This window comes from Carya illinoinensis, chromosome 7 (genome assembly GCF_018687715.1).
Source record: "Carya illinoinensis cultivar Pawnee chromosome 7, C.illinoinensisPawnee_v1, whole genome shotgun sequence".
NCBI lineage: Eukaryota > Viridiplantae > Streptophyta > Magnoliopsida > Fagales > Juglandaceae > Carya > Carya illinoinensis.
This window is the reverse complement of record NC_056758.1, coordinates 30,384,213-30,408,989: the sequence shown is the minus strand read 5'-3', so window position 1 is coordinate 30,408,989 and position 24,777 is coordinate 30,384,213. Positions and strand designations below refer to the sequence as shown.

The following is a 24,777-nucleotide window of genomic DNA, read 5'->3' as shown; positions in this document are numbered from 1 at the left end:
TTAAAGAGTACAAGTTGGAGAAGTAAGCGGATCCAAGTTCCAACTCCAAAGTCCACGCCGAATTACGTTAAACCCAACCAAAATCACTGCACGACAAATCTTAAAACTCTGTTGTAAATCTCATTCCCCCACCCACGCACTCTCTTCAATGACCGTTAACATCACATTCCAACTATTTTTAACCACCTCCTTGTCCCACTTTTCACTCTATACTCCCAACTGTTTTTTCTACGCGCATCGCAGTTTGGGCTTGCGAGAAGGAGAGGCTCGGGAGACAGGTTCGGGAAAGGAGGCAGCTTTGGAGAAAGACAGAGTATAAAGGAAGGAAGAGTGAGGAGTGAAGAAGAAAGCACCCTTCCCCCCACTTTTCCTTTTTGTATAGAGAGAGAAAAGGAAAGAGGAAAGCAAAAGGTCTAATGGAGAATGTGACTCCTGTGAGTTCTCTGTATTGTATGATGAATTGGTAACAAAGATACCTCCCACCACCATCACCAACCAAACCTTCCTACCTTTCAGATCTTCAGAAAACCTCCAAAAGATCCCGTCGTTTAGTTAATGCTGCTGGTTTTTTCTTCTGGGATATTCAAGGGATTTTATTAGTCCGTTTCTGATATGATGGCAGCAACGGCGGAGGGGGCATTGTCGTTTTCCGTGGCGGAGGTGGTGGAAGATGTGCTCCAACAGCACGGGAACCGTCTCAGAGGTCTTGATCTTGAGTCTAGAAAAGCTGAGGAAGCTGGTACTCCTTTTTCTTTTTTGTCTTCGTATTTCCATTTAGGTTTTTCTGGCATCTGAAGGGTGAAAGAAAGACACTAATTTTGGAACTTGAGTTGCTGTGCGGTGTTCTAAGATTATGTTGGAGATGATGAGTGAATTTCACTGATCAGTTGTTTTGTTTGAGAATTGGTAGCCTTGAGAAGAAACGAAGCGGCGGGGTGGCTGAGAAAGATGGTGGGAGTAGTAGCGGCCAAGGATTTGCCGGCGGAGCCTTCGGAGGAAGAGTTCAGGCTTGGATTGAGAAGTGGCATTATTCTCTGCAATGTTCTCAATAAGGTTCACCCTGGAGCTGTGCCCAAGGTGTCAATCTTATCATTATCCTCATCCTCATTCCAATTTCGGGACCTTTTTTATGTTGATATTGTTTTTAAATATGGAATAATTACGTAGTTTAATTGTTTTCAGGTGGTGGAAAGTCCATGTGATTCTGCTCTGGTTCCTGATGGAGCGGCATTGTCAGCATTTCAATACTTTGAGAATGCGAGAAACTTCCTAGTGGCTGTGCAGGAAATGGGAATTCCTACTTTCGAGGCATCTGATCTCGAACAAGTATGTATTCGGATTGGGATCATCTGAATTGCCTAGGATATTCACGGTGCAATTGTTAAAATACTAAAGATTACTTTAAATTAACTAATGTGGATTTTCCTATCAAAGTGCACAATTCATCGAGAGACGATGAATTAAGAAATTTAGTACCCTTGTTTTTTGTTAACTTAATATATATGTTACTTTCCACCTATTTTTTACACACATCTGATGCTTTGGATTAAACAACTATTGTGCTAGCGTAAAACTTTTTGGTAGGGAGGATCTTACAGGTAATTTTGGCATAAAAACATCCATTGAATTTCAGGGTGGGAAGTCTGCAAGGGTTGTGAATTGTGTTCTGGCGCTTAAATCCTACAGTGAATGGAAACAGACGGGGGGGAATGGGGTTTGGAAATTTGGTGGAAATGTGAAACCAGCCGTGTCTGCCAAATCTTTTGTGAGGAAAAATTCAGAGCCATTCACGAATTCCTTGTCAAGGAACTCCTCAATGGGTGAAAAATCTTTGAATATGCTGTCCTCTGACCTTGAGTCTAATAAAATGGTTGGTAACCTTAACTTTTCTTTTTACACAGTGTGTGTGTGTAATTTGTCTAGTTGATTGAAGCCTGAATTTTATTAATTCATTCATGTTACCTGCAGCCTGCTAACTGTTCCTTGAGTATGCTTGTTCGTGCGGTTCTATTAGATAAGAAGCCTGAAGAAGTTCCAACGGTAAGGATTAAGTACTAGCTACCACTTTGCTGATCAAGCTGGGGCTTAGTATAGATTTTATCGTGTAATGGAGCCTGCAACTATGGACTATGAATCCACTATGGTTAAATTTTAGGTGATTTTACCAATTATATCTGTACCATTCAATTCCAAGTTGGAAAATGTGTCCTGAGCATCCTGAAGGGATTAGCTTGATCAAGCAGACTGCCCTTTTAATCTTGTGAGAATAATGAATCTAAATTATATTGTTACCTACCATCACTACTTTGGGATTGCAATAGTTGTTACTTATACTGCTGCTTCTTCTTAATTGTGTTAATCTTGCTCCTTTGCATGAAACAGTTGGTTGAATCTGTGCTAAATAAGGTTGTGGAGGAGTTTGAGCATCGCATTTCAAGCCAATTAGAACTGGTATGTTAATATGGACTATGAGACCAATTATGCATTTGCATGTGCTTTGAAAATTTCCAATGGTTTGAATATTCATGAATTCCTTGTATCCTTGGCAATCATGCCTAGTTGTTGCTCTTGTATATGTTCCGTGTACTTGAGCCATGCCTATTCCTCATCAATAAAATCTATATTTACTGATAAAAAAGATGTGCTTTGAAATTCAACATTAGACCAGGGGTTAGTGCACGATCCAAATCAGCAAAACATGGTTTCTTGGATCCTCAACGAGTTTTTTTTCTCCTATTTTCCTTTATAAGATAATTTTTCTTTATCAATCAACATGTCTGACTGGGTATTTATTCGTAACCCATAGATGACAACAACTCCAAAAGACATGGCTGCTTCTCACAGCAACAAATCTTTATTGAAATTTGCTTCTGGTGATAAAAAGGTGATACATTATTTCTTACCTTCTGCACAGGTACCTAGGGATTAATATGCACTAGTGAGTCTATAGAAAAAGCATATATTCGATGACAGAATCTATGATTGGATTATAACTTGGGATTGCTGATATTTTCCTTTGGGTTGCTGTGATTTTTTAGACTGAAAGTAAAAATGAAAAGGTGACAAAGAAAGAGGTCATCCAGAAAACCTACATTTCTGATGAGAAATCAAAAGAGCAACTCCTGAAACAGCAAATGGCATTTGATCAACAGCAGAGACACATTCAAGTACAAAAACTGCTATTGTCATTGCTTTTCAGTTTCCCTTGACTGCTTAGCTTATTAATGCTAATCTGTTTTTTTTTTTTTTTTTTTTGGGTAGGAACTGAAGCATACTCTTCACACTACAAAAGCTGGGATGCAATTTATGCAAATGAAGTTTCATGAGGAGTTCCACAATCTTGGTACGATTCGGGAAAATAATTTTCATTATATGTTGTTTCTTTCTATTTTATGTTTCTTTTCCTTTCTTTCTGGAAGAGTTTTTGAGAAGAAAAATTTGTCTTGTTTCTTTGTAGGCATGCACATTCACGGTCTGTCTCATGCTGCTTCTGGTTATCATAGAGTTCTTGAGGAAAATCGCAAGCTATACAATCAAGTGCAGGATCTCAAGGGTAAGAAGTTCACTTGTAGCCTCCTTGGGGTAAAGGAAAAAGTAAAATACTGACTGCCTAGGTTTAAGTCCTCAAAATGGATTAAATGGTTTTTTTGTATCAGGAAGTATTAGGGTTTACTGTCGAGTGAGACCCTTCCTCCCGGGACAATCAAATCATTTCAGCAATGTGGATTTTATAGAAGATGGCAGTATCACTATCAGTACTCCATCGAAGCATGGGCAAGGCCAGAAGTCTTTCAGCTTCAACAAGGTTTTTGGGCCATCTGCAACCCAAGGTTGATGAGGATTTTAATTAGATACCTTTCAGATTTTATGATCATAACATTGCTTTAACTCTTTTGTCTCCTGACTTCTTGCAGCGGAGGTCTTTTCTGATATGCAGCCTTTGATTCGGTCTGTTCTTGATGGTTACAATGTTTGCATATTTGCATATGGTCAAACTGGATCAGGAAAAACTTACACCATGGTAGGTTAGGTTTAGCTTAATCCCAAAAGATACGAAACAATGTTTTCAATGATGTTTGTTTGTGAAGCTAGGCAAATGTGGCTAACTTTTGCTGTTTATATGTCCAGTCTGGACCTAAAGATCTTACAGAGAAAAACCAGGGAGTAAATTATCGGGCTTTGGGCGATTTGTTTTATTTAGCAAGTCAAAGAAAAGACACTTTCTCCTATGATGTTTCTGTTCAGATGATCGAGATCTATAACGAGCAAGTTAGGGATCTCCTTATCGTTGATGGAACAAACAAAAGATATCCTTTATAAGTTATTTGTTTTTGTTACCATCAAGTTTTTTAATTATAAGTTGATGAGCTTTCTGCTTATAGAGATGGTCATAGTAGGTTGAGAGCTCTGAATATCATTTCAACTTTTGGACTTACTGTTATTTTAGTTCAATGCTGTGAAATATTTTCACAAACCTCAAATTTTCAAATTGGATTAAAAATCATGTTAAAATGTCCAGGCTTTCAGAATTTTATTTAAGTTTATAAACTTTGTTCTTTGCCAGTCTCACTCTCTCGCCCCTCCCATCAACTAGCTTTCCTTAATTGTGGCTACATTAGAAATTCGTAATAGTTCTCATAATGGACTTAGTGTACCAGATGCAAACCTTGTGCCAGTGTCATCGACATCTGATGTTATTGATCTGATGAACCTCGGACAAAGGAATCGTGCAGTGGGTGCAACAGCCTTAAATGATCGTAGTAGTCGCTCTCATAGGTAGGAACATAGTTCTCTATGGAATTAATTATATTAATGGTTCTATGGAATATCTTTAGTTAGGCTGATTTGTTTCTTCTAATAAATTGTGAATTTGCAGTTGTTTGACTGTTCATGTTCAAGGAAGAAACTTGACATCTGGAACTATTCTTCGTGGATGCATGCATCTGGTTGATCTGGCAGGAAGTGAGAGGGTAAACAAATCTGAAGTGACAGGAGATAGACTCAAAGAAGCGCAGCATATAAACAAATCCCTTTCAGCATTGGGTGATGTGATATCTTCCCTTGCCCAAAAGAATCAGCATGTTCCGTATAGAAATAGCAAACTCACACAGCTGCTCCAAGATTCACTTGGTAAGGTTAAATTTACGCATTTCTTCAAGAGTATAGTGGAACTATATCCTGAGATTTTGGAAAGATCTTAGTAGGGTTTTGGGGTTGTAATAATATTTTCAGGAGGGCAGGCCAAGACACTGATGTTTGTTCACATAAGCCCTGAGCCTGATGCTACTGGAGAAACAATAAGTACACTTAAATTTGCCGAGAGAGTTGCCACTGTTGAACTTGGTGCTGCCAGAGTAAACAAAGATAGCACAGATGTTAAGGAGCTAAAAGAACAGGTTTTACATTCTGTCATCTGTATAGTTCTCATAATAGTGATTTCAAGGACTTTGTCCATTCATACCAGTGTTCTATAAATCTTTTGAATTCTTCTTCAGATTGCCTGTCTTAAAGCAGCACTGGCAAGGAAAGAGGGGGAGCCAGAGCACATGCAAAATTCCATATCTGGAAGCTCTGAAAAATACAGGACGAAACCTAGTGAGTTATCACCATTTCGCTCTAAAAAGCATGATGCAGGTTTTTTGGGAGACCAGAACAGCTGCCGGCAACCAATGGGTGATGTTGGCAATATTGAGGTAAATCATGTTCCCTGATCACGACTCGATAGATATTTTTCATTTTCATACTAGCAGTGACCAGTATGTAAATGAAACACTGTTTTTTCTTTTTTTAAATAGTTAATTTATATCTTGTAATGTAGACAATATTAGCGATTGAAGTGCTGATGTGATTTCAATAGAGTATGATAGAAGGATTTATCACCTTTAGGCTGGCATGTTTCGGTCTTGTTTTATATCCTGGCATAAACTTGTTCGGTTATTTTATTTTATTTTTAACCAAAATGTGAAATCAGAAAAATGATTCCGCAGGTCCATAAAAAATCTGCACTGAGGCAAAAGACAACAAGTTTTGATCTTGATGAGCTATTAGCGAACTCCCCTCCCTGGCCTCCTGTGAATAATCATGGCCAGACCTATGGGGAGGATGACAGAGAAATAGGCTCCGGTGAGTGGGTTGATAAAGTCATGGTAAACAAGCATGATGTAAGCAAAGTTGAAAACCCTTTGGGAAGTTGGGCAACAGATAATGGGGACTTAACTGATGTATTTTATCAGAAGTATCTCCCAGATTCTTCCAAAATTTACCCACATCAATCCTACAACATGTTTATGGGAGGCAACCAGTTCAGTGTCACTAGTACCGATGAAATGGATGATCTTGATGCTGCCACCAGTGACTCCTCAGAGCCAGATTTGCTTTGGCAATTCAACCACACAAAACTTACAGGCATGACCAATGGAATTGGGGCAAAACCCAAGAAACCCAATCTAAAGACGTCAAAAAGCCCAGAACTAAGGTAATACAAAGTTGATCAGTTGTTGATGTATACTATAACTCCATCTAAATACTGTCTACCAGGTAAATTTACATGCTTTTTTGACGAGTTGTTAACATTTGCAGCAAGAATGGCAATGCTTCTCTAGGCGCTTCCCCTTCACGGAAACAATCAAATGGGGTAGGTGCCCATCTGCAGCGGAGTGGGAGACAGCCAGCTTCAGCTGATATGAAGCGCAAAGCTGGGAATAGAAAATAGAAACTTGGACAGGGCTGGTCGGCCGATTTCTGATTTTTTTTTTTTTTTTATTCATTTCTTTGAATTTGTTGGAGAGAGGGAGACAGAGGAGTTACTATATTCTTCTTTTGTATTTTTATTGTAATCTTACATAGTAAAATGCAGCAATAATTCCAATTGCTTGTAATTGTATACTGATGAGTTCATTAGATGTGTATTTCCTGTGTGGATTGGATGACTGATGTTTTCTGTTTTATACTTTACAGAGCCGAAAGTCCTCTATTCTTTGGTTGTTAATGAAACATAAAATTAAAAAATCACATATCAATCTCAACTACACAAGGATTGCCATTGCAGTGGACCTGAGGTTCTGGGTTATATTATACCGCATTGCTACAAGCTCTATCTCAATGTATCCAATATCTGGTCATTTTAAAAATAAAAATTTTACTCATCATCCCTACACACCATACATAATTTTTTATTTTTTTATTTTTTTCTCTTACTAAATGTGTAGTGCATGGATGATGAGAAAAAAAATTCAAATAGTTTAGGAATAATAAAACCAAATTTTTTTTTTTAAAAAAAAAATGTGATATGTAGTGTGTGGAGATGAGACTAATGCTATATACAGTTGTAGAGTGCGCAACAGCGCAAGCGCCGTGTAGTCACTTTAAAAAAGATTGTGATCTACTATTAAAAATTTAATTTTATCTCATATAATTCCCGTATTTATTTATTTTTTTAAAAGTAATTATAAGACACCTATGCAATCATGACTGTAACTATCATTTCTTAATTATCATACTTATTGCCATTCTCTTTCTATCATACCCTATAATCTTCTTTTTTCCCGAGCATCATATGATATAATCACTTGTTCAAAGGAATTTAATAGAGCCTCACTATATTTTTATTCAACCCATTAAGGGAGTTAGATCATAGCATGGATGATTCTATAGGAGTAATGGAATATTTCACACCATTGTTTAGTATTTTTTTTTTTTCCCCTTAAGCCACACTATTGTTTACGTGATCAAATATTAAAGAGAATAAATTAATTAAAAGAATCACTCTAGCCCAAGGGAGATGAATTAGGTCTATTAATTGGTTCAACCTTAAAAGTAATAATATTTTATTAAAAAAATAACTTGTTATCATACATTTTTGCATATGAATCTCCTCTGTTGATACCATATTAAACATCAGTTATCTTAAAAGAATAAAATTATTAAAAGTGCTTATTTATTTTAAGAGGAGTGCTATAACCATAAATAAATTACACAAAATTAATTTTACAAATTAATGTAGTTTTATCTAATCTGTTAAATTTAATTTATAATAAAAATAATTTTATAATCTCATATATTATGTCAAGTTATGTCAGTTTGTGAATATATATTTATGTAATAATTTTATGATTAAAGTATTTTTTTTTATTTTAATATGTTTGAAATATACATTTTCTAAAGAAAAAGAAAAGATATGTTGGATCTGGTTTCAAATATTTCAGGCCACAACGTATCTGGGTAGGCTTAAAAAGGTCAAATATGTAGAAGGCTGAAAGCAACGTTCTGCAAAGGAGTGCGCTGTAAATAAGACCTTTGAACTTTGACCCGTTATCCTTACACCCGAAGAACAAAACTCTCTCCCCTCGAGTCCTGACATGCAGGTATGCTACTGATCCCACTCTATATAAACCAGCACTACTCTTCTCAGTTCTCACAAATCCACAACTTTCAATTTTAAACCCAGTTGATCGATATCTTCTCCATCCTGTATATCCTATGGAAAAATCTTCTTACAAGTACACTTTATATACTAATTTGCACTCCAATATTAATATGCAAGATATATATTTAATGAAACGACGTTAATTAAAGATGAAAATAATTTTCATGAGATAAGAGATTTTTTTATTCTTTCAAAAAAAAATTTATATTTTAAAAAAAAAAAATATTATCGGTACACAAACTAGTACACAAAATATGCTTGTATCTAGCAAAACTCATATCTTATTTCTAAGCAAAGATGTGTGTCACCATATTTACCCAGGAGTTCAACACTTCAGTCTCACCGACTAAGTTGTTCAATGCCTCGCTACAAGAAAAATAGATTTTTATAACCATTATTTTGCAATCAAAATGACTATCATTTTTGTCAGAAATAATCATATTAGTTGCAAAATAACGATCACAAAAATCCATTTCTTTTTGGAGTGCCTTGATCCTCGACTCTCACAACCTCGTCCCCAAGCTTGTGCCCCAGTCCATCAAGAGCATCGAGTTCATTCAAGGCGATGGTGGTCTTGGTAGCATCAAGCAAACCAACTTCCCCGAGGGTAATGTGTTACTTCAGCACCCTGCATTCTCTTAATAATTAATTGGCATCAAAGAGTATTTCACACCAGGAAAAGAAAGCAACGGAAATTAATAACATGAACATGTTGGCTGCAGGGAGTTACTTCAAATACTTAAAGCACAAGATCGACGACCTTGATGCAGACAACCTTATGTGCAAGTTCACTTTGATTGAAGGAGGTGTGTTGGGTGACAAGCTGGAATCGATTTCTTACGAGGTGAAGATGGAGGCATCAGGCTCAGGCTCAGGTAGCGTGTGCAAGATGACAAGCCACTATCACACAAAGGGTGAGTTCGTGATCAAGGAAGGGGGTATCAATGATGGCAAAGACAAGGCCCTTGGGTTGTACAAGCTTGTCGAGGAATACCTCCTTGCCAATCCCAATGTCTATGCTTAAATTTTTGTTTTCTGCCTGCCGAGTCCCTCGATCCCCAAGTGTTATCTTTTTTTTTTTTTTTTGTCCTGTATGTTTCTTGGCAGAAAGCCTTTTGCTTGGTAATAAGAAGCCTGGTATTGACTCGACCAATGATGTTGTATTGTTGGCTTTCGCTTTAGATGCATGTAATAGATCATGAATGAATAAAGTAGCTTTCAATTCCTTGTTTTTTTTTTTTGCATGATCAAGATATAAATAAATAATAAAATTTACCCATTTCCACCCGTTTAATCTTTTAGGCTAAGTGATAGTTTATATTAGAGCAGAGATCCTAATTTAAACTCTAACTCTACATGACTCTATTCCATTTAATATGTGAGAAATAATATTAAAATAATGCTAGTTAAAACAAAAGAAGGCATACTGAACTCAAACAATACTTTAAAATTAAGGCTAGTTTAGACATTGAGGTATTTTTAGATATTTTCAGATATATATATATATATATATATATATATATATATATATATATTTTAAATATCACTTAAGTATAAAATATTTTTTAATTTAAATAAAATGAAAAGAAAAAAATAATGCTAGTTTTAAAGAGAGAATTTTTTAGGTATTTTTCTAATTTCTTTTCTATGAAGGGTAGATTTCAATCTTTAATTTTTGTCAAGAGCAATGCTACGTAACCTCCCAAACTCTACACATCACTTTTTTTTTTCAAATTTTTAAAACTTTTTTAAATTTTTTAAAATTTTTTTGAGTTTATTTTTTTAAAATTAATTTAATTTTTCTATTCATTATTAATATATTAAATATTTGATAAAAGAAAAATAATAATAAAAATTAAAAAAAATGTAATGTGTAAAAGTTGTGTAAATAGTAAAAAGTTAGTGTAGATTTTTTGTTTTGCTAAAACTTGAGCATCTGAGCATCTTAAGAAAAACATGTTTTATTAGGCATCTGTGTCAGTAGCACGTGATTGATGGGCTGAATATCAGAAAATGTTTGCAAGTAAACTTTGATCAAGGGAGACGCACATTCGACTCTGCCCAGTTTCTAGACCAATATGCTAATGGGTCCAAAGCTAGCAGCTTGGACTTTAGGTTAAGAAAGGGGTCCCACAGCTTGGAATATGCCACTAGGTCTGGATTCAGCCCGCCAGAACTGGAAAAAATGTGCAGCTGAAGTCCACTTCTCACATCTTACCCCGGGTATACACAATAAATGCTGCAGACCATCCACATCTTCAGTTAATTATTAAACACCCTCTCAAGTCTCGACCCAACTTTGTTCTCATCTACCAGAAAAGATCATGGGCGTCATAAGTTTTCTTCAAGAGTTTGAGTCACCAGTTGATCCGGACAGATTATTCAAAGCCTTGATATTGGATTCATGCAACCTTTGCCCCAAGCTTCTGCCTCAGCATATTAAGAGCATTGACATTATAGAAGGAGATGGAGGTGTTGGAAGTATCAAACAGATTAACTTCGCCCGAGGTTAGTAACAATATCTACTGCTATTTTTAACTTCCTGCTACGGTTAATTTATCTGTAATAATATGCGCGCAGGCATTCATTTCAAATATGCAAAGTACCGGATTGATGAGCTGGATATGGAGAATTTCCAGTGCAGGTACACTATAACTGAAGGAGATGTGTTGGGAGAGAAGCTCAAATCCATCGAATACGAGATGAAGTTTGTGGCTGATCATGGAGGCGGCTGCATTTGTAAGATGTCGAGTGAGTATTATTCAGATCAAGAACTTGAGTTCAAGGATGAAGATATAGAGTTTGGCAAAGAAAGAGCAACAGAGATATACAAAGTGGTGGAAACTTACCTTTTGACAAATCCACTCTCTTATCTTTAATTAATGGAGACTACAGGTGGTCGTTCTGTAGAACTCTAGTCCTAAGTCGGACCGGGAACTGTAATAACTTTCAATAATAATTTTTAAATTTTATATTACATACTGCATCATGTATTTGTACATTTTGGACGTAAGCCGCTGTCGTTGACCCTCTTTAATCCCTTACTTTCTTTCAGTCTTATCAATCTTGGTCTTTTTTCATTCTAGAAGTCTTTATACAGGACATAAAAGAAATTTTATAAAGTAAAAATAAATTTATAAATTGACATAATTTTATATATTTTATTAGATTTATTTTATAATAAAAATAATTTTACAGTTTAACGTAGGACCGTACAAATAAACTATGGGCCGACCCAACTGTTTTTTCGACCTGACCTGAAATATCGACCCGTTTACTTGCAGAATTGGAAACAGGTTATTCCGTAACCGTTTCTATTTTTATCAAGTAATACCCGTAACCCGTTTACACACAAAATGTGCAGCTCGCTCTTCCTCGGTGTTGGTCTATTGTTCAGAAGGTCTCCCTCATCTATAGGTATTATTACTCTCTCTCTCTCTCTCTCTCTCTCTCTCTCTCTCTCTGTTATTGTGAATCTGTGATTTTTGTATGTGTATGCAGTATATGTGGATGTTTTCTTTGGGTTTCATGGGAAGGGGGTCATAAATGCTTTTCTTCGGGTGTTGAAGTTATCCCTTGAAGAAGGTGGCGTTACTGACTGCCTGCATCTCTGCTTGAACAGAACAAACACAAGCCTATAGATTCCTATATTCTTACATCTTTGTGAATTCTATATATCATTATTAGGAGTTGTGTGGCTGGGTTGCTTTGATTTTTGATGTGGGGTTGTTTTCATTTCTAACTTGTTCAGTTTGGTTCATGAATGCTTCGGTGATTTCTATGTTGCTCAGTTGCTTTAACTAATTATGAGTTGTTGGGTTTCTTTCATTTCTGAGTCTTTATACAGACATAAAAGAAATTTTATAAAGATAAATTTATAAAAGGACATAATTTCATGTAATTTGTTAGATTTACTTTAAAATAAAAATAATTTTATAATTTAACTTACCACGTCAAACCAACATTAGTTTGTGAGCTTATTATTATACAATCCTATTGTGACTAAAGTATATCTTTCTCTTTTCGATTTGGTAGATACCAATTAATCTAAATGCTAAGTAGCAATTAAGCTATCATGTATGTTTTTTCAATAAATATTAAGTAATGTTACGTACAGTTATGGAATAGTATGTAAATATCGTGCAATCGCTTTGAAAATGAGTAAGATTTACTATTAATTTTTTTTTTCTTATGAGTCTAAAGTGATTGTGTGATGCTTACACAATCATGACTACAACTATCATTTCTTATAAATATTTTCAAGGTTGAAAATTCTAGCGACTCTAGGATTTTAATAGATTTTTTTAACATGTTTCGGATTTTTTTACATGGTCTACCGTTCATCACTAGGTAATCAATGTTAGCAAGGAAACAAGGATTTGCTTTTCCTAGACTAGGGCTTGAAGGGATCAAGTTCGGGTAATTTTTTTTTTCTTTTTCGTGGGATATATGTATAAAATAGATCTTAAAATATTTATTGAACATTTACTACTATTAAAAAAACTCATGCTTTCATCTTCATTTTGTCTAAAATTATAAATGTCTTATAAATTGCCTTAAGCTCATCTCTTATTGCTTACCATCACATCGTTGGAACAGAATTTTTCATAATATATTATAACTGATCCATAGAGGGAAAGAAAGGAAGGTTGTTGGCCTTAAAATTTCAACATCTTGAAAGTCTCCTGATCTCTGATCTCCTCCATTGCCGGTCATCATATGACAATTACAAGAAAAACAAGTATTTGTGATTAATTTTTTGTAATAAAAAGGATTATTTGTGACAAAAATAGACTCATTTTAGTCGGAAATAATCATTTCGCTAGAAATAACTAGTCGCAAATAAGCAATTTTCTCATGCAATCTGAAATCAGAAATGAAACAAACCTAATATTATTAGTCTATATTTCTTGATTGAATTGATGTAACTCTACATCATCATGTGTACATTCAAATACTTGGTCAAGATCTGTGTTCTACATATCAAGTACTTTAGATATGAATTAGTCCACCCTATAGAATTCAAACCTTGTTAAAATACAGCCCTCTAGGTTAGCTGCGTACTCAAATATTTTCAGTATTCACATGACTAGTACGGCTCAAACTCTAACCTATATATACAACTTTTGTAAAGTTTAGAGACTCGGATTGCAAGAAGAGAAATTGATTCTAATTTCATCCAAAAAGTAAAGTCACTTTACACTGTTTTGTTTGTATAAATTATAACAGAAGCTATTGAAAAATATAAGCAAAAATATTACACAATTACACATGCATACTTAAAACCAGAAAAGAACTAAATAACTAAGTGCTTTATAATAAGCACGTGATTGATATACATCTAATACTCCCCATCAAAATGGAGAATAAATGTTTAAGATTTCCATCTTACGTAACAAAGCAAAAAAGGATTGAAAACCAAGTTGTTTGGTGAAAATGTTAGCCAATTGAGATGCAGAAGCAACATGTAATGTCTGAATTAATCCATCCTAAATCTTCTCATGAATAAGATGACAGTAAATTTCTATGTGTTTCATGCACTCATGGAAAATAGGGTTTGTTGCAATATGGAGTGTAGCCTGATTATAACATAAAAGTAAAGCAGCTTGTGGGTGAGAAATGGAGAAATTAGCAAGCAAAGAACGAATCCAAGTTCACAAACTGTAGAGGCCATATATAGCCTGATACTCAGCCTCTGCAGAAGATCTTGAGACAGTGGACTTCTTCTTAGATCTCCAAGACAACAAAGACGTACCAAGAAACACACAAAAACTAGTGATAGATTTCCTTGTATCAGAATAAGCTGCCCAGTCTGAATCAGCAAAGGCTTTGAGGTGAAGTGGAGAATTTGATGGAAAAAATTAGCTTTGACCAGGTGAGGATTAAATGTATTGTAGAATACGATGTACAACATGAAGATGAGGAACATGAGGTTGTGCCATGAACTGACTTAAGGTATGAACTGAAAAGGTGAGATTTGGTCAAGTCAAACATGAGTATAATAGACTATCAATCAAACATCAATAAGCACCAGGATCAGATAATAATTCACCCTCAAAATTATTCAGTTTCAAGTGCTTTTCCATAGGAAAATCAATAGGTTTAGCTCCAAGAAAACTTGTATATTTAAGAATGTCAAGGGTATATTTTCTTTGGCAAACAGAAATTCCTTTAGCTGAGTGAGCAACTTCAAAGCCTGAAAAAAACTTTAGAGACCCCAAATCCTTGAGTTTAAATTGACTGTTGAGAAACTTTTTCAAAACATAAACTGCACGAGCATCATTACTAGCAATGACAATATCATCAACATAGACAATGAGAGCAATGAAAGAAGAACTTTGAACCCGAGTAAACAAATAGTAATCATTCTTAGATTGAACAAAACCATGTTGAACCAAGGTATAGGAGGATTTAGCAAATCATTGGCTGGAGGCTTGCTTTAATCCATAAAACGATTTGTATAACCGACAAACCCAAAACTCCCCCTTATTGCCAAAACTAGGTGAAAGAGTCATATAAACCTCTTCATCAAGATAATCACTTAAAAATGTATTATTAATATCTAATTGATTCAAAGACCAACCCATGATTGCAGCCAAAGCAAGTAAACATCGAATAGTCATCATTTTAGCCATAAGAGAAAAAAACTCCAAGTAATTCAAACATTCACGCTGTGTATACAACTAAGCAGGCTTTATACTTTTCAACCGAACCATCAGCTTTAAGTTTAACTTTATAACCTACTTATAGCCTATATGTTGCTTCCCAACAGGTAAATCAGTAAGAGACCACATTTTATTCTCTTATAAAGCTGCAATTTCAATTCCCATTGCATCTCTCCAGTGACTATAATGCATAGCTTGTTTAAAAGAGGTGGGATCAAATTGATTAGAAATAGATAAGGAAAAAACTCGATGGGTAGAAGATAGTTTGGAATATGAAAGTGTATGAGAAAAGTTATAAGGTTTACCTGCAGGAGGAGATAGGACTATAGGCGCTGAAACAAAACTTCAATTATAATCATTCAAATAGCCAAGTAATCGAGAAACATGAGTAAATCTTCTCAAAGGACAAGAAGGAACAAAAGCTGAATTAGAATATGAAGAAAACTATGAAGAATTAGAAGTGGTAGGATTAGAGATTGGGAAAGGTAAGACAAAAGAGGAAAATTGTGAATTAGAAACTGGAGAATGCTAAGAAGTATGTAGATTAAAAGAATGGAATGGAAAAATGGATTCATAAAACAAAACATCCCATGAGGCAAAAATGGAGTTATTATCAAGATCTAAAAGTTTGTAACCCTTGAGACCATGAGGATAACCAAGGAGAATACATCGACAAGATCCAGGGTCAAATTTAGCTCGATTATGAGAAAGGGTTGCAGCATACCAAAAACAACTGAAAACTCTAAGATGGGTATAAGAAGGAACAATATGAAATAGCATTTCAAAAGAAGTTTTATTGGAAAAAACAGGTGTAGGAAGCCTGTTAATGAGATGAACAGTAGTAAGTATACAATCTCACCAGAAGTATATAGGAATATTAGCTTGAAACTTGAGAGAACGAGCAACATTTAGAATGTGCTAATGCTTAGGTTTAATAATGGAATTCTATTGAGGTGTTTGCACACAGCTATGCTGATGAACAACACCCCTCAAGAGCAAAGAAATCATACATTGAAAATTTTGCACCATTGTCTATTCGAATGGTTTTAATTCTAGTTTAGAATTGAGTTTCAACCAAAGAGAAAAAAGAATGAATCAATGAGTGTACTTCAGATATATATATTTCAGCAAATAAATCCAAGTATGCCTAGAATAGTCATCGACAATTGTCAAGAAATATTGGAATCCATCAATTATATGAGTAGTCATAAGACCCCAAATATCATAATAAACCAAATCAAAGATTAAATTAGTAACTCGAGTACTAGTAGGAAATGACAGTTTCTTTTGTTTAACAAGAGGAAAAATTGAGCAATGATGTTGCTTATTACAAGAAGGAATTTTAGATACAACATCATGAAGAATAGTCAATTTAGAAAATGAAGGGTGACCTAAACGATGATACCAAAGACCAATAAAATTGTGAAAAACAGGAAAAACAGTAGGAGATATAGCAAAAATGAAAGACTTGTGATACACTGGTTGCTATAGAATGTAGAGATTGTCATGTCTGCTATCCAATCCAATCATCCTCCATTGAGTAAGATCCTGAATGAAACAATGTTGAGACGGGAAAAAGAAACAATAACGTAAAGAAATAGTCAGTTTACTAACATAAATGAGATTGAAAGAGAATGATGGCATACAAAGAACATTTGTAAGAACAAATGAATCAGATAATTATATTGTTCCAATATGATAAACTGGAATAGAAGAGTCATTTGGTAACTTGACAATAAAATCAACAGTAGAAGGTGTGAAAGTGAAAAAAATTGTGGAAATATGATCAGTGGCGCCTATATCAATGATCCAAGCATCAAAGGACAAATGAGACAACTGAAAATTACTAGAAAACATAGAATGTATAATGTCAAGGGAGAAAATTTGGTTACCTGAAAGATGTTGAGTGGCATTAGGCAAAGTGTTATTGGAGACCACAGTAGCAGTCACATGACCAGAATTAGATTCAACACTATGCTGAGATTGAGAATTGATAAATGCCAACAGTGGTTTGACATTGTTCTACAGAGATAGGCAACTGAGGAATTGGAGCTATAGAAGGTGTAGGATCTGGATCTTGAACTAAAATGGTTGAAAATGTCTTAGTCTTAGTGCGAAAACTAGGTGGGTAACTATGGAGCTTGTAACACTTATTTACAACATGACTAATGATACCACAGTGAGAACAAGTTGGTCAATCCTTATGAGTAAATGATTTTTCAAAAGGGACTCAATTATTATTCACTGACTTGAAAAACAAATTAGAAGATTTCAAAGATGGAATGATCATATGACTCACTTGTTGTTATTTTTCTTCTTGTAAACAAGAGAAAAAACCTTATTGATGGGAGGTAGAGGGTCCATGAGCAAGATCTAACCTCTAATACTAGAATAATGTGGAATGAGAGAATAATTTTGTAATTTATCCCAAAGCCCTTTCCTCTATGTAAAGCAAGAACTAACAGACAAATTATCTTGAGATAAGGAACAAATATCATTCTCTAATTGAAAGATAGGAGGGCCATTACCTTGATCAAAGTGTTCTTTAAGATTAGACTATACCTCATGAGCAGTTTAAGCATAGATCACACTCACAACAATATCCTTAGCAACAAAATTAAGGATCCATGATAAAATCATGTCATTGCAGCACTCCTTAGTAGGAAATAGAGGATCCATGGAAATAGGTTGCCAAATATACCATCGACAAACCCAACTTCATTCTTTGCTCGTGGCACTATCATCATCGATCACGACCAAGTGGAGTAATTCTCTCCTGTGAGAGGTTGAGTAACCAGGATGGAGCCTGGATGATCTCCATTGTAAAGCAAATACATATATTTGAAGAATTTGTAAAAGTAATAGAATAAGATGCCATAAAAAAAAAAAAAAAAAAAAAAAAAAAAAAAAAAAAAAAGACCTAAGCTGATACCATGTAAATTTCAGAGACTCAGGGTGCAAGAAGAGAAATTGATTCTAGTTTTATCCAAAAAGTAAAGTCACTTTACATTGTTCTGTTTGTATACATTATAACAGAAGCTATTGAAAAATAGAAGCAAAAATATAATGCGATTACACACGGATACTTAAAACCAGAAAAGAACTACTAAGTGCTTAATAATAAGCACATGATGCATATACATCTAATAGCTTTTGCTCTTCTCCATGTCCACAACAACTCACACACTTCAACTTCCTATTGATCCTTGACTCTTTATCCTCCATTTTCATATCCAAGATCAACATAGATATGGGTGTCACTAGCATTACCCAAGAGTTTGTTTGTCCAGTGCCGCCGGCAAGGATGTTCAAGGCCTTGATCGATCCTTGACTCCCACAATCTCGTTCCTAAGCTCATGCCTCAGGCAATCAAGAGTGTTGATATCATTCCTAGCGATGAAGGAGCAGGAAGCATCAAGCAAATCAATTTTGCTGAAGGTCAGCAACATATATCACCACCCTTAACATCATGTTGATTATGTTGTTGTTTAATGAGTGATAATATTCCTAATATGGAGCGATGACAAAAAAATTAAATGGCTGATATAACATTATTAGGTCCAAACGATTTGAGTTTTTAGGGTAGAGCAGTGTCTAAACATATTGTATCAAAGTATTTATTTTGATGTCTCCTTCTTACATCCTCATTTATCTCATTATAACTTTTACATTGTTCGAGGAACCCTAGATGCGCTCAAGAGTAAGGTATTGCCAACAAGGACATTCTAGTGCATTGTAGATTTGACACTATTGGAAGGACTTCAAAACTTTAAACATGCTTTTGAATATTATGCAGGTACTCATTTCAAGTACATGAAGCACAGGATTGACACCCTTGACATAGAGAATTTTGTGTGCAAGTATGCTTTGATTGAAGGGGATGTGCTGTCGGACAAGATCTAGTCCATTGCATATAGGTTAAGTTTGAGACCTCTTCAGATGGAGGGTGTGTTTGCAAGATAACGGGTACCACACATCTGGCGACTTATCCATAAAGGAACAAGAAATCAAGGGTGGCAAAAAAAGAGTAATGGCCATGTTAGGGACGTGTCTCACTTTCAATCTTTCACTGTGCTACCGACTTCATTAATGAAACTCGATGGGGACTCCTCCTCCTGCAAATACTCTGATACTTAAGTTAGTTAAGAGATCATTGTATTCTAGCTAAATTATCAAAGATTACCTATATATAGGCTCGTTTGCTGTACTTATCTGATTTAGAATCTATCGGAACAGATCAAGGCTTAGGATTTTGAATAACCGCATCCCTCCTTGCTGTTTTTATCCTTCCATTAAAGGTGGTGCTATGCATATCTCTTTTCAAACTCTTCTTGACTGTCCCTCTATGACCCCTAGGCCCATCCTTTGGGCCTCTTGGTTTTTATTGTACTATGAGCCTTCTTATACATTCTAGGGCTTTTCGATTGGGATGGTCCCTCCAGTTACCCGGCCAATTCCATTAGCCTTCTGGCGGACAAAATTCAATTTTGATCAAACTTGTCGTTGTGGAAGTGCTGTGTGTGATCGCATGGGCCCAAATTATCCACGCTTTTTTGGTGTCTTCAGGCTCGCGGCTTCTCTTGCCATTTCATATTGCTTCGCTTTCCCTCAAAAAGATTTTATTTTAAAGAATTGAAGATTTGATATCATTTCCTGCTGTTGTAGCAGAGAAGAAGAAAGGCTTTCTTGCATCAGTTAGTCTTCTTCTTTAGTGCAGAGTTACTTTTTCCTATTCGTTGGCGCTTCGCATTTCCCTATCCTTCAAATACTTCACTTTCTCATTCATTTCCCCGTTACGCTTTTTGCCTCTCCACTCCCATTTGCGCCCTTTGCTTACCCTGATCTTTCTTGCTATCTTCTTCCCATCGATTTTAATGGCTTCTTACAGTGAAGGCGAGGTTTCTGAAAACCCCTTCAGGGTTCCTGAAGGCACGGTTTTTGCCAGATACCGATGGCACTCGGCCATCCAAGAGGTTTATTTTCTCAAGATTCGGGAAGACTTTCGTATTCCAAAAACCGTTATCTTGACCGTTCCTGAATCCAAATGTTGTGATAACGAAAGCTTTGCTACTAAAGTAGCTATTACTGTTTCTCTCCTACAGAATGGGTTGAGGCTACTCTTCTGCTGCCCTCTTCGCGACCTTTTGGACCTTCTCAACATTGCTCCCGCTCAATTACACCCTTTTTGCACCGAGGGCGTACCTCTACACCTGTATCATTTTCCGTATGGTTTTGGAACCTCTTGGGGACTCTTATCCTGACTTGACTGGTCAAGAATTTTTGGCATTTGATAACTTGAGGGAAGCTTCCAAAGGTAATATTCTTAGCTTTCGTAAGAAAGACGGCAGGCAAACATTGGCCCGGTTTGAAACTCGCCACTCTAATGCTAAGGCGTGGACCTCCAAATTCTTTTATATCTCCAGCTAAGGTTGGGAATACCTTGGCACGAAAAATTTTTTCCATGATTTCCCAGTTAAATCCATTTGGCGCCCTTTCCCTGAAGAAAAGAATCTGTGGCTTAAAATGGCGCCTCTGTCGTGTCGTGAACTGTCTCGAATCGAGACAGTTCATTCTTGGGCCAAAGCTAATCCAGAGGCACTTTGGACGGACCATTTACTGACCTCCGCCCATATTGATCGGTTCAAGGGAGGGACTTCATGATTCCAGCCACCATTCCTCCCCTCATGCAAAGCCCACTGAGAAAACTGTGAGGTCTGAGCCTTCTAAAAGGAAGATACACTCAAAAGAGGTGGAGAAGGAGGAGGCCACTGAGAAGAGGGAAAAAATGAGAGAAAAAAGAACGAGAGGGAGAAGGAGGTGGCCGCCGAGAAGAGGAGCAAGAAAAGGAATAAGGAAGGTGGTCACCAAAAGAAAGCTCGCTCTGGGGGTCCTTCTCCCCTTTCTTCTCTTCAAGAGGAGACCCTGGCATCCTCAGGGGGCATCCAAGGCCTGGTGTTGTAGGAGGACACCCATTCTCAGGCCTCTACGCGGTTTACCTCCATTGAGCCTCCATCGTCACAACTAGAGGTCCTCGTCATATCATTAGGGGAAAGCCATGCCAGGGTTCCACCCCGCGCGATACCACTAGGCCTTCCTCGCCTTTTCCATCCCCGTCGCCGCCACATCCTTGTAGCTTGAGGGACGTGGAGAGTTTGGTCGACCTGGCCCTTTTTGGTCTAGTTGCCTTCTTTCAGGTCACGCCTAGGGCTCAAGAGCTTGCCACAACTCCTGCCCTTACGTTTGAGTTTCCCGTGCTGGAGGGGCGGGTGAGTTAGGTCGAACTGGGTGCCAAAGTGATCGCGGCCCTTAACCTTGACTCAGTCACCACGGCGGGAGCTTGCTTGCCCCCTTCTTCTACTGTTGCCCTGTTGAGGCAGCCACTATTTTGCCCCTAAGTGGCCTCATGGAGACTTTGGACGCCTCACCTTCGGATGGGTGAAAGGCGTAACAAGGAGTGTCCCTCCATGCCTAATCGAAGTGGGTGGCAAGGTTGGTTCACGCCCATCTTCCTCAGAAAGTTTGCCGGACACCATCTTTGGGGGAAATACTCCTTCAACAATTGGTAACGGTCTTGGACTCTCTCTTCCTCCTACCCATGCCTCCTCTTTTGGCAGGGATACTGACTCCTTCCTTGAGGAGGAGTGGGTGAATTTCTTAAGGGAAGATGTCCGTCTTTGTGAGGCTGACTTGGCTCAACCACCACCTCCTCTGCCCCCTTGGCGCCTGGTTGATTTATCTGGAAGGGTGATGGCTTCTTCTGTAAGGCCTGGGGAGGCACCCCTCCCAGACCCTGGCGAGATCGTGAGGGGGGATGCTGGAGGTGGTGATTCCTCACCAGCAGTCAACTCCCAGGCCGAGGCCATTGCCCAGATGGCTAACTGTTTGAGAAGTTGGCTCTCTGAGGTGTTACGCCTTTTGTCCCCTTTTGCATATACTTCTTTCGTATCTTCGCCTCCCTTCTTGCAGGGGATCAATGATTTGGCTGTGTGGATAGTCACCAACCGTTCATGTCTTGAGGAGGAGGTTAAAGAACATTGTCAGTTGTGCTACATAGCCAAGCGTGCCTCTGAGAGATGGCGAGCTGACAAAGCTAAATTGGCAACTCTGGCTGAGGCTAGGGAGGAGTTGAAGATCTTACTAGAGCAATCTAAGGGTTATTCTCATTCTTTGCAAGGCGATCTTGAGATATGCGAGGCTGAACTCCTTGTACTGTACGAAGCAGTCCGCCTAGCAAACGAGACCAAGGCTAAAGATGACTTCGCCTTGTCAATTCTCCGCTTAGAGAGGTACTTAGCCAGGCTGCAACTTTCAGAGGCTCAGGAGAACCTTGAGGCTGAGAGCTCTCATTTGAACTTCTAAGCTTGCTGCCCGGAATGAAGCACTATCCTCTCTTCGTGGAGACCTGGCTCGTTCTCAAGATAGCTGCAAGTCCTTCGAGGAGAGACTTGGGGAGGCAAATTCGGCTCTTGGTGTCTGCCAGCAGAGTCTATCTGAGAAGGTGGGGGAGCTAACTGCTGCTCAGGAGGAGGTTGTACAGCTCTGCGCCCAGTTGGCCCACGTCCCCTCAACAAGGGAAGACGCCTTTACTTATGGGCATGGTTGTGGCATTCTAAGGCTGAGGAACCGTCTCTTGGCTGATCCTGCCACCAACCTTGTGATCCTCAACCAGGAATTACTTTATCCTAAGGAAATTGCCCACCACGAGGTTGATGAGTATGGTTGGAAGGAGATGCCTGATGCTTTTATAAACGTACGCCGTGCGTTCCCGCCTAAGGATGCCCCTTGACCATTTTTGGCCCTTTTGTATTTGACTGCGGCCCTTTCTTTTTTTTTGTATTTCTATATTTTGTACATATGTAACAATGGACTTTGATTTGCTCTGTCGAATGCTTTGGCTATTGTGTTCTTTTAATTCTTATATTTTTCATGGCACCATAAGCCACTAAGGCTTGCATTTGGTGTTTTAGGGTCAGCGTGGTCTGAGAACCTACACGCTCTTTTTTCATGGCACCACAAGTTGCTAAGGCTTGTTTTTGGTGTTTTGGGTTGAGCAGTCCCTGACCTTTCTCTCCCTTTTTTTATGGCACTACAAGCTGCTAAGGCTTATCTTTTGTGTTTTAGGGTTGGCGTGGTCTGAGGGCCTTTCTCGCTCTTTTTTCATGGAATCATAAGCTGCTAAGGCTTGTCTTTGGTATTTTAGGATCGACGTGGTCTAAGGACCTATGTGCCCTTTTTTCATGGCACCATAAGCTGCTAAGTCTTGTCTTTGGTGTTTAAGGTCGAGTGGTCCCTAACCTTGCTCTCCCTTTTTTCTTGGCACCACAAACTACTAAGGTTTGCCTTTGGTGTTTAGAGTCGAGCGGTCCCTAACTTTTCTCGCTCTTTTTTCATGACACCACAAGTTGCTAAAGTTTGTCTTTGGTATTTTAGGGTCGGCGTGGTCTGAGGACCTACACGCCTTTTTTTCATGGCACCACAAGTTGTTAAGGTTTGTCTTTGGTGTTTAGGGTCGAGCGGTCCCTGACTTTTCTCGTCCTTTTTTCTTGGCACCACAAGCAGCTAAGGCTTGCCTTTGGTGTTTAGGGTCGAGTAGTCCCTGACCTTTGTCGCCCTTTTTTCATGGCACCACAAACTGCTAAGGCTTGTCTTTGGTGTTTTAGGATCGGCGTAGTTTGAGGACCTACGCGCCCTTTTTTCATGGCACTACAAGTTGCTAAGGCTTGCATTTGGTGTTTAGGGTCGAGCAGTCCCTGACCTCTCTTGCCCTTTTTTCATGGCACCACAAGCTGCTAAGGCTTGTCTTTGGTGTTTAGGGTCGAGCGGTCCCTGACTTTTCTCGTCCTTTTTTCTTGGCACCACAAGCAGCTAAAGCTTGCCTTTGGTATTTAGGGTCGAGTAGTCCCTGACCTTTGTCGCCCTTTTTTCATGGCACCACAAACTGCTAAGGCTTGTCTTTGGTGTTTTAGGATCGGCGTAGTTTGAGGACCTACGCGCCCTTTTTTCATGGCACTACAAGTTGCTAAGGCTTGCATTTGGTGTTTAGGGTCAAGCAGTCCCTGACCTCTCTTGCCCTTTTTTCATGGCACCACAAGCTGCTAAGGCTTGTCTTTGGTGTTTTAGGGTCGACGTGGTCTGAGGACCTACGCACCCTTTTTTCATGGCACCACGTTGCTAAGGCTTGTTTTTTGTGTTTAGGGTCGGGTGGTCCCTGACATTTCTCGCCCTTTTTTCTAGGAATCTATATACACCCCTGGGAATTTTTTCCTTTGTACAGAATTCTCAATGAATTAAAACGAAGTTTATTCATAAATAGTGATAATTCAAACATTAGAAAAAAATAAAGAAAAGGAATGCTTAAACCAACAAATACTAAGAAAGTTATTGATAAAATTTCCTTAAGTGCTCAGCTTTCCATGGGTGCGGTAATTCCTTACCCTCGCTGTCTTTCAACCAGTACAATTCAGGCCAGCTGTTAACTACTACTAGATGAGGACCTTCCCATCGGGGTCCCATTTTTCCCTCTCCTTGGGTAGTCACCCCGCTTTTCTTCAAAACCAGGTCGCCCACTTTAAAGGTCCTGGGCCTTTCTTTTTTGTTGAAGTACTACGTGGCTTTCCTTTTTTTTTTTGCAGCATCTGAGCCTCGGCTATCTCTCTTTCTTTTTCGAGTAAGTCGAGGTATTCTTCT

At 37.8% G+C, this 24,777-nt stretch overlaps 3 protein-coding genes and 1 pseudogene across 5 annotated transcripts; all 4 read left to right on the top strand.

Moving 5' to 3' along the window:
• The first annotated feature begins 303 nt into the window (after nt 1-303).
• Nucleotides 304-6,933, top strand: LOC122316778 (kinesin-like protein KIN-14I). Of its 3 annotated transcripts, XM_043133556.1 has the most exons (19): nt 318-739; nt 911-1,077; nt 1,183-1,326; nt 1,634-1,870; nt 1,969-2,040; nt 2,383-2,451; nt 2,807-2,884; nt 3,039-3,167; nt 3,262-3,343; nt 3,458-3,553; nt 3,657-3,830; nt 3,915-4,021; nt 4,129-4,307; nt 4,615-4,776; nt 4,877-5,130; nt 5,233-5,396; nt 5,496-5,693; nt 5,988-6,475; nt 6,580-6,933. In XM_043133556.1, the coding sequence occupies exons 1-19, from the start codon at nt 613-615 to the stop codon at nt 6,710-6,712; spliced, it is 3,060 nt and encodes a 1,019-aa protein (XP_042989490.1). In that variant the 5' UTR covers nt 318-612; the 3' UTR covers nt 6,713-6,933. The 3 variants fall into 3 exon arrangements, with proteins under 3 accessions (XP_042989492.1, XP_042989491.1, XP_042989490.1); XM_043133558.1 differs by lacking the exon at nt 6,580-6,933 and having other exon boundaries at nt 304-739; nt 5,972-6,133; XM_043133557.1 differs by lacking the exon at nt 2,807-2,884 and having other exon boundaries at nt 315-739.
• A 1,789-nt stretch (nt 6,934-8,722) lies between these two features.
• Nucleotides 8,723-9,745, top strand: LOC122314923 (major strawberry allergen Fra a 1-3-like). The gene is made up of 3 exons (XM_043130573.1): nt 8,723-8,790; nt 8,911-9,032; nt 9,148-9,745. Exons 1-3 carry the CDS (start codon nt 8,723-8,725, stop codon nt 9,447-9,449), a joined length of 492 nt encoding a protein of 163 aa, XP_042986507.1. The 3' UTR covers nt 9,450-9,745.
• Nucleotides 9,746-10,628: 883 nt separating this feature from the next.
• On the top strand, nt 10,629-11,485 carry LOC122317034 (major strawberry allergen Fra a 1-3-like). The gene is made up of 2 exons (XM_043133925.1): nt 10,629-10,933; nt 11,006-11,485. Exons 1-2 carry the CDS (start codon nt 10,750-10,752, stop codon nt 11,302-11,304), a joined length of 483 nt encoding a protein of 160 aa, XP_042989859.1. The 5' UTR covers nt 10,629-10,749; the 3' UTR covers nt 11,305-11,485.
• A 6,855-nt stretch (nt 11,486-18,340) lies between these two features.
• LOC122315137 lies at nt 18,341-19,532 on the top strand (annotated as a pseudogene).
• Nucleotides 19,533-24,777: the final 5,245 nt, after the last annotated feature.